Source organism: Thermobia domestica, chromosome 8, assembly GCF_964235325.1.
Source record: "Thermobia domestica chromosome 8, izTheDome1.hap1.1, whole genome shotgun sequence".
Classification (NCBI taxonomy): domain Eukaryota; kingdom Metazoa; phylum Arthropoda; class Insecta; order Zygentoma; family Lepismatidae; genus Thermobia; species Thermobia domestica.
This window is the reverse complement of record NC_137461.1, coordinates 60,898,892-60,912,600: the sequence shown is the minus strand read 5'-3', so window position 1 is coordinate 60,912,600 and position 13,709 is coordinate 60,898,892. Positions and strand designations below refer to the sequence as shown.

General features: G+C 36.8%; 1 protein-coding gene across 1 annotated transcript in view; it reads right to left on the bottom strand.

Moving 5' to 3' along the window:
* LOC145692940 (uncharacterized) overlaps positions 1–11,469 on the bottom strand; it is a 110,284-nt gene extending 98,815 nt beyond the window's left edge. Inside the window, exon 1 of the mRNA XM_081768520.1 lies at positions 10,933–11,469. Coding sequence (XP_081624646.1) covers positions 10,933–11,011 — 79 coding nt within the window. The 5' untranslated portion in view covers positions 11,012–11,469. The remainder of the gene's footprint in view (positions 1–10,932) is intronic.
* Positions 11,470–13,709: the final 2,240 nt, after the last annotated feature.

The window sequence follows — 13,709 nt, the reverse complement described above, 5'->3', positions numbered from 1 at the left end:
TGGGGTTTAATTTGCACTAATTTTAGAACATCACGTTAATTAAATAATAATAATAATAATACGGAGCGAGCTCAGGCTACTTGTTAGGATTCTTGCTTCGCAATTGGATAATACCGGGTTCGAATTCGGAGACCAGCCATCTGACTGAGGATTTTCCAGAGTTGTTCCTCAGTTATACTGGGCAAATGCTAGGTTAGTACCTTGATCTAAGGCTCTGGACACCTTTCTTCCATTCCTTTTCCAATGTTTTCATCTGTTGATTACTACAGTGTAAAGTGGCCTCTGAGGATGTATCTGGTAGCTTATAGTAAATAAACAATAACGACGTAATATATCTTCACGAAACGTGTGGGTTAATTTAACTACGGCCTTACAGTCCCAATAGATAGCTAAAGTTTTAATATCAATTTCCTGACTTTTAAATACTATTTTCATATTGTTTCTGCTTTCAATTTTCTCATGTATGTTCTACCGAGAATTAAACCTGAGATCACATGAAGAAAACGAATATGTTAAATATTTTTGAACACTTTAATATACAAAACACAAAATGATTCAATGATACGATGCATGGATATGTTTTGGTAACGTCCTGCAATGTATAATTAAAGAAACCTGGAGGGTAAAGAAAAAATAACAGAAATCTCTTTTATATTTACTCCTTCAACAAACTCCTGACCTCAGAAGGGCAAGCGATAAGTTAGGTAATAAAGTCATACAACGAACACTTTTATTAGTACTAATAATACTACACAACCATATCGCTCTTCTGAAATTCTCGTGTGTATGTTTACAAATCTACTGTTGTTCCACGCCAACCAGTCTATATTTTTTGCTGTACCTTCGAAGTGAAAGACATTCATTATTACATTTGTTGATGGACTCTAGTGAGTCAGAAACTACTATTAATAAAGAGTTTGTTTTGTCCAGTATTCCTGCGATTAGAAGGGTCTATCTAAAAGATATTTCATTTGTGTATGAGAAAATAAGAAAGTTTATTTTCTAAGAATAAAATAAATATTTTCAATGTGAAGTTAACATTAAGTTTCGAAGAGGAGCTAAACAGAAGAATTTGTTACCATTTAGATCAGTTTTCAGACAATTCAGTATACTCTGAAATGGGAAGAAGGCAAACTTGGAAATATTTTACTAAAGAGACTTCGATGTAAATATTGCAAGGTCAAAATAAAATAAAGAACAAAGGTAGCACAAACGTGTTATGGAAACATTTAAAAGCACAGCAACCTACTACATTAGTGAATCTGAAAAAAGTTTTGACGAATTTTAGATATTCAATTTTATCATCACAATTTCAGATGCAGGTTTGGGTACGAATCAAGATCTGAGATTCGAATTTCGGATCCAGATCCGAGATCCGAGATCCGGACCCAGATCCGAGATCCGAGATCCGGACCCAGATCCGAGATCCGAGTTTCGGATCCAGATCCGAGATCCGGACCCAGATCCGAGATCCGGACCCAGATCCGAGATCCGAGTTTCGGATGCAGATCCGAGATCCAATTTCGGATCCGGATCCGAGATCCGGATCTGAGATTCGGATCCGAGATCCGGATATGAGATTCGGATCCGAGATCCGGATCTAGGTCCGGATCCGGCAAGATCCGGATCCGGATCTCACTGGATCCGGGATATCCGGATCCGAAAATTTTTGGCCATCCCTAGTACGTATATGTACAATTGGTATACGTACATAGGACCAAGGATATAAGACGGGCTAGAATTGTTTGTTATCAGAAACAAAAATATCAGAGGTTCTGTAATTTATGATATTGAGAATTGTTGACAAGCTTCTCTTCCGCCTTGAAGAAATGGAAAAAAAAGAAGAAAAAAAGGGGAAAAAAGTTGATGCCAGTAAAACAAAGCAATGCGAACGGAAGACCTTGTACTTCGAACTTTGCAAACTTTCGCGATTTTATTAGTCTTTTAAAGTGAAGAATAGGGTTTGCGTTGGAAAAGCAATTGTTTCTAAGTATAATTAATTTAAAAATTAATAAGTTATTTGGAATTAAATCTATTCATATTTTTGTGTATAAAAAACAGTTATGAGAAACAGTTCATGAGTTAAGTAAAATGTTATTCTTATCAACTTCTCATGAATGCTTCTAAATTGCGAAAATGAATAACAGGAATATCTAACTATTTGTAGGAACTGCATCCACTGAGTGAGGCACGTCATTGTTTTCTCTCTCTCTCTCTCTCTCTCTCTCGTCTTTCTCTCTTTTGTGTGTGAATGTTAAAGGTCAAACAATAAAATGCGAAACTTGTTGACATATCTTTTACTGCCATTTTTGAAACGCATATTCATGACATTTGTTTCTGGGCTCTTCTCAAAAGTAGGTACTAGCAATAGCCTTCCGCAGTGGGGAGGCAAATCCCCTCCCTGGATTTTCGAATGTTATTCAGTTCTTGGAAATACAGTACCTGTCAAAACATACTAATTTGCTTTCCCAGCTACAGTACTTGATATATTTACGTATATTAAATAATATACAGTACTATAGTTTATTTACTGTAGCTAATAAGGATATATGGGTAAATAATTGTCGTTTTCTAGGGGGCACGGTGGCTCAGTGGTAGAATGCTTACATCTAGTGCGTGGGGTCCTTGGTTCGATCTCCGCCCAAGTAAGTCATCATGTCCGTGGATTTTCTCTGGATACTTCTGTTTCCTTCCACTTTCTCATTCCACCATTTTTTCTATCTCTTAGCCTAAATGACATAACCCTTGGACGTTAAACTGAAAGACTTCATTTCATTTCATTTTCAATTGTTTCTACCACGTATTATGTCCTCGTGTGCATCAAACTATGTGTGTATATTCACGACTGTGCTTGTGTATCGCTTTCCCCTTCTCCTTGAAATCGGTCTTTTGCCCCTCCTTGGAAAATATCCTGCGGGTGTTCCTGGTTCTAGCCCAATTATTCTAACATATTTAGACGGAGCCATTAAGATCTTTAGACAGGAGTAGGATTGCCAGTTTCTTTCCTATTTGTTTTTTTTAAACGAGTTATGGCAAACTGTTAGGATAATTAGGAGCTGGAGTAGAGGAATAGATTGGCAATTAGACATAAGTTTATCAGCATTAGAGAACAGTGTAATTACTGTTTCATTACAAGGCTAGTCGCTTGTATATGTCAATTAAGATGAGTTTAAAGGAGCGCTAATAATGAATAGATGGCAGCACGTGCGCCTTATCTTTCCATTGTATTTTGTAGGGAGCAACAATATCAAAAAAAAAAAAAAAAAAGTTTCTATCAAATCCATGAGATAAATGTTCACACTTTGTCCAAAGACAACTTTAATATAATTCATGCAATATTTTAAGAGGCTATTTTGTTTCTTTCATTATTGAGAGCACATAATTTTACTGTTCAGAAATGAAATTCTCTCAATGAAAGAAACAAAATATCAAAACACTACACGGTTAATTTCTGACTATTTTTTCAACTTGTCTTTGGATAAAGCTTGAATTTCTCTTGAAATGATTGGTAATGCATTAGAAAGATGTGCAATCTATTGGTGAGAGTCGAACCATTACACTTGCCTTAATATTCTTCCGATATAAAATACTCTTGATTTCTTACACTGTAAAGAAGTCAGAATGCTCCTGCACAATGCTCGTAACTGTAACAATATACAGACGAGGAGAAAATGAAAAAATGAAATCTGTAAGTTTTACGTCCCACGACTATGCCGGTTAGGCGAAAGGAGTAGACCACTTTCTATTTAGGATTCAAGTTTAACCAATCTATACCACTTGGGCGTGACACAGCACGCGAAACTTAACGTTCGTCCTTAAGTTTTGCACGCCAGAATATTTTACATTGTTTAATCATTATATCGGGCTGCAGTGGCTCAGTGGTAGCCGGTGGTTGTAGCCGAGCAGTGCGAGGCGTTAGTCTGACGATTGTGAGGTGAAGCCCATTGGGTGTTTGAATCCCTCTGAAGAGCATGGTCAGACCTTTAACTACCCTTGTTATTTCTGTGTTCGTGTTCCTGTCGTGTTCGGATTACATAGAAACTACGTGAGATGCCCATGGCGAACAATATCCCATTTGGAACGTATTAAAAAAAAGTGGTAGAACGTTCACCTCTGGTGCGTGGGGTCTTAGTTCGATCCCCGCTCAAGCCAAGTGAACTTTGTGGTGAACAAACACCGTGTGTGTTGGTTTACTCGGAGTTCTCCCGTTTCCTCCTTTGTTCATTCCATCATTTCATTCATTTCTCATCATCTCCACCTTCTTTAGCCTATACGGCACAAGCGTGGTACGTAAAGCTGAAAAATTCATTTTAATCATTATATTATGCAAAATGATGTATGTTCCCATATATCTTTAGAAGGTAACTACTATTCATACAATACCCTGGGACGTAAAACTCAAAGATTTCATTTCATTTTTACTGTTCATACAAGTAGAGTGATCCATTAACCATATCTAAAGTCCATCTGTGTTATGAATATAACTTCTGTAAACAGTATAAAATTTACATTTTGCATAATATGATCCTTAAAATATATTTGAGGTAAGTATGAGTGTTAAAGCAGTAGCATTATTCTAGATTTTGCCATGTGACGGGGGCAACATTGTTTACCGATATGAGTTTCGTTTTTTTTTATTAGTATGTTACTACACAACTTATCTATATCTATATCTATATCTATATCTATCTATCTATCTATCTATCTATCTATCTATCTATCTATCTATCTATCTATCTATCTATCTATCTATCTATCTATATATATATATATATATATATATATATGTGTGTGTGTGTGTGTGTGTGTGTTTCTTAACCTCAGGGGTCTCCCCTGCCTTCCCCAAATGGTGCCCCTGTATTAAAGGCACCCACTATAAACTGTACTACCGTTATATATATATATATATATATATATATATATATATATATATATATATATATATATTATATTCCCAAAATCATTAAACGATGAAAAGTTTAAAATTATTAAACACTCATATACTTCGTGTTTTCTCCTTGTAAAAATTCTATTTAAGATCAAGATTAACAATACGATACAACCACGAAAAACAACACGTCCTACGCAAACGGATTTTTCAGTGGCATCAAAACATAAAAACCTTCAAAGTGATAATATCAAGCTTATTCAAGGTGATGGTGTCAAAACATATAAGTTAAAATCTTTCAAGGTGTCTATTTTAAATTGAAAAAACATATTTTCCAGCATAAACAGTGCCTTGCTAAAACTAAAACAGTTTTTGTGATACTATAAAACCAGGCATTTTTAAAAATTATTATCATTCGACCTACACCTGCTAAGAGTGTGTATGGTATATTCATTCTGCATCCAGAGGAAACACCCAGGACTGACAGCGGTGATGGAAGACCTGTGTTTGTGAGTATAAGCTTTGCGCTGATGAACTTTTGCATGACATAAATGTCGTGAAGGGAGGACTACGTGACATTAAAAACACACGAGAGTATCAGGGATTTCTCCTTGATAGACCCCAACCATTGTACTACTTATATTTCACATCATGATTTTGTAAATATTGTTTGTATCTATATCGTTTGCATTTATGGTGACGGTTTTAATAAATACCACAAATGTATGACACTTGTCCTTTTAATTAGTATTCTAATTACTTAACGTGACAATTGATTGTTGCTATATTCAGTAACAACATATAGTAACATATTATGGCTCCCCCAGAGGAATCTCTCTCGTGTGGTTCTTAGTGTTTGTGTTCCTCTTTTCACACATATAAGGCACTTTTTGCTTTGTTAACTCCATTGTGGTCATTTCATTTCTCACATTCTCTTGTCATGCCCACGACTCGCAGTCAGGCTTCTTTCATTCCCTTAAACACACCTCAAGTTCAAAATTCCAACAATATGGCAGGCATTTCTTCCATCATTCCCGATATATACAGTGCGTCCAAGGAACAAAGCGCGGATTTATTTTTACAAAATTTTTTGAAGATCGCACTGGTCAATAACTGGGATGACTCAAAATGCATAAAGATTTTCGAAAAGTCCCTTTCTGGACCCGCTCAACATTGGTTCTCCACCCAAAATCTCTCTACCCTTCCCTGGTCAAACGTCCAACAAAAATTCCTAAAACAATTTGGCGACGAGCAGGTTCCACGATCTCGCATCCATCGGTATAGGGCTCGAGTTCAACTCCCTAATGAACCACTTTCTCATTACGTTTTCGCAAAGAAATTTCTGGCAGATCAGGCATACACGCAATTAGATTTTCAGGAGTTTCTTTTAGAATGCGTGTCGAGTATGACACCCGAGAACATATGTTGGTTTGGCACTCGCACCATATCTGACTATCCCACATTTATTGATGAGGTTACAACCTTAGAACGCACTCAGCTCATGGCCCAAAAGCGAGAAACCGACTCTTCCTTTTCACGCCAAACTTCAGATGTCCCAACTTCTAGCGCCATTCAAGAACTAACTCATCAAGTTTCACAGTTACAGCTTCATCTCAACACCCTTTCAAATTCTCAACCTACCTCTGTTCATTTCGCTCCTACCCGTTCTCGTTCTCCTAGTCCTCACAATCACAACACCCTCTCTCCTAACCATAAATCCCTTCCCTTTCTACGGTCCCTCTCACCCCATCCGCCGTCCTCCTGTCTCCAACATTCTCATTCCACCAATCCCACCTCTTCTTCTTCTAACTCGTGTACTCATTGCTCCACACACCCATCTCATTGTTGTCAATGTACCGCCTCCTCTCATTGTCAAACTGTCCCTCAGTCTCCCCCAACCCGTAACACTCCACGAAATGATCACAATAACGGCTCTCGTAAAGGCAAGAACAATAAGCGTTTTAATACTAAGCATTCTTCCCAACCCCAAAACGTCTATACTACACAACAGCCAACCATACCCATTCCCCCATATCCATTCTATCATCCCTTTTTTCAATATCCTACCTCTACCCACCTACCCTCCCTCCCCTCCCCTTCCCCTGTCTCCACAAACTCTCGTACCAATAAACCAAAAAACGCCCAAAATTAGCGCGAGAGCGCACCAGTCTCCTCGCGCTTAATTCTTTCTCATCCCCTTCTTCCCCTCCCTCTTCCTCAGATTACCTCCAATTACCGTTGCATTTCAAAGGCAAATTACCTTACGTAAAAGCCCGTTGCATGACCAAGGATGTTTTCTTTTGCCTTGACTCTGGTGCTGAAGTCAGTCTCTTTCCAGCCGACCAGCTCGACCCTTCGGTTCGTACTTTTAAGCTTCACACGGTTCTAAATGGTCTTTCATCATCTCCGGTACATCTCTCCCGTGCCACCATTCTCAACTTGAATTTTAATGGTCATCAATACTCTGTACTTTTTCGTTTGGTTCCTTTCAAAAACTTTCCTGCTATCCTTTCCAGTAAATTTCTTCAAGACCATCAAGCAACCCTTGATTTTGACAAAGGCATCCTATCATTACGTCATCTAGGTCGCATGCCTCCAGCCGATAATGCAATACACAGCGTTAATACAAACACATTTCACTTTTTCAAAAAACATCCCACTCCTCACATTGTTTTTCAAGCACGTAGAAGACTTGTCATACCACCCCGTTCAGCTAAAGCAGTTCCTCTCAAGGTTAACGGTCACTTTCCAAATACATCCTTCCGGCTACATACTCCTATCTTACGAAACTTAAGTCACTGCTATATGACGCATGCTGTTGTTTCCATAGATAACCTTGTTTTGCCCCTTGCAAACGTCTCGTCTCGTCCCCAGATTATAAAGGCCAATGCTCCCATTGTTATTGGTTCCATATTTTCACCACCGGAACAAACCACTAACGCTTACACCATCAGACAGGTTCATTTTCCCACGGACGAGGACGCTTCACGACACAAAGCACAACGCTTTAAAGAAATCGGTCATCTCATTGACATTAACAAATTTCACTTTTCTCCTGACATGAACGAACATCAAACTGCTCAAATGAAGGCGCTACTTTCTGAATATGCTTTTCTTTTTCAATGGCACGACAATGATTTTACAAAAATACCCACCTTTTCGGCCACGTTAGACTTAGAATCAGACGTTCCCTTTCAGTCCCCCCAATTCGTCATTCCACACAGACTTAGACCGCGAGCAAGAGAACTCGTCCTGCGCCTCATTAATCAAGGAGTGTTTGAACAATCAGATTCTCAGTATAGAAATAACATATTATTTGTTTTAAAACCAAATTCCAAAACTGAGCTAAGGGCCGTTTTTGATCTCAGGGGCCTTAATTCCCGTTCCAGAACAATAGCTTCTCCTTTAGAAGATATACAGGACGTTCTAGAGTCTCTTTCTGACTCAGTTTGGTTCAACTCCTTTGATTTACACTCCAGTTTCTATCAATTAGACTTAGATCCCAAGGACAGACCGGCCACTGCGTTCTCCATTAAGGGTCTTTCTCTCCCTTTCAATCACCTTCAGTTGACATCTGTTCCTCAGGGTTTCAAAAATGCCTCCATTTTACTTCAACAAGCTCTTCAAACCATTTATAGGGACATCTTCCCCAACAATATTACATCATTCGTTGACGACATGTATGTCCACGCAGATTCATTCGATCAGATGATGATTGTGCTTCGTGCCTTCTTTCAGCAAGCCGCCAAACATTCTCTGCTCTTTAACATTAAAAAATCAGTTTTCGGATCAAAAAGAATTAAATGTTTAGGCCATATTATTGACAATCACACTCTACAACCTGACCCTGATAAGATTTCAGCTTTAGCTCAGGCACCCAGACCGGCCACTCTCAAAAGCCTCAAAAGCTGGTTAGCCAGTGCAAATTTTTTCCGACGTTTTTTTTCAAAAATTTTTCCATCATTCTTGCACCCCTTTATCAGGCTCTGTCAAACAATCCTAAAAAGCTCATCTGGACTCCTGAGCGCGTTCAAGCGTTTGAGACAATGCAGAAACTTCTAACCTCACCCCCCGTACTTACTCTATATTCCACCCGCAATACACACCACATTCTCATGACAGACGCCGCATCAGTAGGCGTCGGGGCGGCGTTATTACAGAAAGATCTCACTACTAACGTTGTGCAACCTGTTTGCTATGTCTCTTCCAGACATCCCAAAACCGTTTCCCCCCTTCCAATCTTCCATCAAGAATTATATGCAGTGTACTTTTCTCTCCGGAAATTAGAAAAATATTTGTTAGGCCACCATTTCACCCTAGTTACTGACAATATTTCTCTTCTTGCTGTTCGGAAAACAATTGTTCCATCCCCAAAAATTTTGAGATGGTTAAATTACATTAATACATTTGACTTTACAATCAAACATGCAAAAAGCCATCAGAACCCCATAGCTGATTATCTTAGTAGGCATCCTGCTCCTCTTACGCAAGACACGATCGACATGGACAATGAAGTTGTGCCTGATTCTGTACTTCTAACTATCGATAACATCTTGGACCTATCTCGCCTACAGGGTGAAGATAAATTCTTCTCTAAAATTATCGAGACTCTTAACAAACGAGACGAGACAGGTCCTTCATTCCAACGTCTCAACAAACAATACGTTATTCAGAAAGGCATACTTTACAAAAAACTGTACCGAGTACCTAACTCTCGATTACTGCTCTGCGTACCCGACAGTCTTAAATCAGCTTTATTCGATGAGTATCATGACTCAATGACTCACATAGGTTTCACCAAGATGTATTGGATGTTGCGATACAAGTATTTCTTTCCGCGCCTAAAATCATGGCTAGCTCAGAAACTTAAATCATGTAAAGGCTGCGCCATCTTTAAACGCAATTACATGCCTAATAACCCCACAATTCAGCGTTTTCCTCAGTCAGGCCTATTTGAAACCTTTTCTTTGGACCTAGCGGGAAAGCTAATACCCAGCGATCCCGAAGGTTTCCAATAATTTTATGCAGCTACGGACCACTGTACTGGATTCACCATTACTCATCCCATTACAACTCCAAACAGCGGTGATTAATAACTTTTGAACCACCCGACCGATCTCGATCAAATTTTCAAGATAGATGAGTTTCGGGACTAGGATGGTTATCATTTTACTTAGACAGTGCAACATAGAGAGGGGGAGGGTATATATATATATATATATATATATATATATATATATATATATATATATATATATATATATATATATATATATATATATATATATAATGATCAAAAATTACTGATATTAGTGTCAAATCAGTAGTTTTCAGGTCGCTGAGATGAACAGTGATACTTCCGATGCCGTTTAAATCCAAATTCATCCCCGCAACTTGGGGAATGGGAAGGGGGAAGTACATAAAAACGATCGAAAATGACCGATATTCGTGTCGAATTCATAGCTTTCGGGGTCGCTGAGACGAACAGTGACACTTCCAATGCCGAGTAAATCCAAATTCATGCTCCATTTTGGGGGATGGTGACATGTAAAAATAATTGAAAATGACCAATATTAGTGTCAAATTCATAGTTTTTGGGGTCCCTAAGTTGATTGGTGACAGTTTTGATGCCTTTTATATCCAAAATGAAACTCGTTCTCCCCGTGCGAAAAAGAGCATTCTACTAGTTTAAAATAAAGAAATGAAAAATACGAAAGGTGAAATGGTGTGTATTAACTTTTGAAGAACTTAGTTTAGTAGTAACAAATATTTTAAATACATAGGAAATTAATACTTCCATCAATACCTCAAAATTTAGGCAATCCCATCGGGATCCTATAATTATATACGATTCTCACATTGAGATATCATATTTGCAAACACTTATTTCAATTTTAGAAGCTGGTACACTAAAAAAAAAAAAAAACTCCCCACATTTAATATATTTGAACTACTTTTTCACAACGCAACAAATAAAAGATAGATTAGAAAACGTATAGTTATAAAATTACTTACTACAAATATAATAGATAATATTTACTTACTATCAACATCTGAGAGAGATGAATTATAATAATAGATGACTTGCTCGAACTGGCCTGGATTAACTGATGGTCGCTGCATCTTGAATAAAGTATCGAAGTATACTTGTCTAAATTTTTGAAAATGAAATCAAACAAACGAAGGAGAAAACGATTCACTAACACTTCGGACCACTAATAGCAAAGAGTAGTCAGTTTGAAATTTAAAAAAGAAAAAAATCAAGATGAACATTTAACATAAAGAAAGTATTGCCTTTTCACTGTTTTAGTAGCTGAATTTGAAGAAAAAAATATAATTCTGAATTCATTGATAATATGGTGTTTCATTTTTACTTGAAACATTTGCATGATACAACACTAAAAAAGTACAAACTGAAAACAAAGTGTCGTAAGGAAGACACAGCAATACACTTATCACAATTTGTTTAACCTTTTTTTCAAGAGCAATTTTCCTTCTTTCCGAATTCCATTTGAACACATCTGACAGCTAAGGCACCATTTTCCTGAACTGCGACTCACTATATCTACAATTGACATAAACTTTAACCTTTGTTTTTTTGTTTCAAAATGTGTATCAGTCCAATGCTGTTCGTAGAAGAGCCATCCAGTATATGACAACTGCTTAGCCTATTGGAAATAGTTCACAAGTGATAACAGTATACAAACTTATAAAAAGAACAAGACGCAGCAGGAGTATGTAATTTTATCTCTTCTCTTTACTTTCTCGATAACGGTTGAAGTCTCAAGTTGTCATCATCATTATTAAAAAAAATGAAAAAAATAGATAATTGCCACATTAACATTCATGTACATTTTATATGTTTTATTGACACTTTTTGTGTATATTTTGTAGTATCTAAAATAAATAACATTACAAGAGGAGAAGATAATGTAACAAATATGTTACGAAGGTAGATATACCAGAAGAGCTTTAAATATTGTTTGCTTCCATCATACATCCAACTATATGTTATCTATTAAACTAGTGGTTATCAACCTTTTTTTACTGACGACACACTTACTGAACGTCCAGGACTCGCGATACACCTTATGTTTGATATTAATAATAATAATAATAATAATAATAATAATAATAATAATAATAATGAAACTAATTAGTTTTTGTAATGACTCTTATTATTGCTACCGCTGGAGGTGTTGACTGGTACAGTCTGTCTCAATTTTAACTGATTATTATTAAATTCTTGATGATTTTTAAATTTTAAAATTTCGCGACACACCTTAGGGGACTTCATGACACACCAGTATGTCGCGACACATCAGTTGAGAACCACTGCATTAGACAGTTTTGGGAAATGGGTGTAAATAACTAACGTAACCTTTTGTGTTTTATTATAGGTAGGCTAGTACTTTATAACTCCTGTTCACACAAGGTATAATGTTAGAATTCAAACAATGGGCATTTCCATTCTGACCAAAAGTTTTAATTTTAATGATTCTGTCGTGTAGAACTAGTCTTCAACATAGCACATACCAAAAAATCTCAGAAAACATTTCTTAGTTACGGGGAAATAACGCTTCAAACAACGCAAAAGTTGCTGCTTACGTCACGGTCACAGAAACAGGTTGTTTGGCGTGACGTCAAATATTGGGTCCCCTCTCTGAGTCGAATTGAAAGCTTCAGGGAGTGTTTTTATACTGTAGTTTCTTACTGTAAACTAAGCCTACAAATAAGTTTAGTGGAATAATAAAAAGCAAATGACAAGAGATTAAATCACTTCTTGTATTTATATAAAAAAGGTATTAATAAGACCTATTCTTCCAGTATAAAATACATTAAAAGTCATCTATAATATTCTATCATTACAAATATTTTAGATATGTATCAAACTGGACTATTTTATTATTATATTATAGCAGAAACATTAACAACCCTATACAGGGTCGTTGTTCCGTCTACTTAGAGTTTGATCAACGCGTTATGCTAAATTCCGTATTTGCTCCTAGAAACACGATACTGACATTACCAGCGATTTATATCGTAAAAGGCCAGCCACAACTTTTCCGCAGGGTTGTCCAAGCACAAGCAAATTGATTTCTTTTAATAATCTTAAAGCGCTGGCGTCTATGACATGTAATTTTTTTTGGGGGGGAGGGGGGACATCAAAGAAAGTGGTTTAAATGGTACTACTTAGCCCAACCTGTTTATTAACTTCGATTCCATTTGTTATATTTCTGCTTACGTTCACGGATCCCCTAAGGTATATCAAGAACTCGATTACAATCATTTCACAGCCTGAATATTATATTCCAAATAAATATAATAGTTATTATTTATATGATATTCTGTCGTTAGTAACTAAATTAAATTAAAATAAAATATTGAATATTTTGTACTTCAAAATATTTAGGGGGACGCGTCCCTCTCGTCCCCCCGCCACAGACGCCCGTGTCTTAAAGCTATCATGGGTTTCAGGATGAAAATCAATGTGAATGGTGTTCAACTGAAGCAATGACGATGAGGATGACAACCATGCAGTGTTTCCAGTAAAACTGAAGAGTGCTGTAGAATACAAACATTATTTTACTGAAATCTCTGATCTTTACAAACTTAAAGCAAACTGAAATGTGAGAAAGGCTTTCGGAAAACTCTGGATAGCGGAATTAACGTATGAAAACATAAATAAAATCGTCCTTGTTATGCCCCCGTGTTTCCAGATTTACGTGCAAATTTTGGCGTTTTAATAGATAAAAATAACGTAGACTATTGCTATTGATAGCTCTATTTTTTTTTTTTTTTTTTTTGTATACAAGAGACG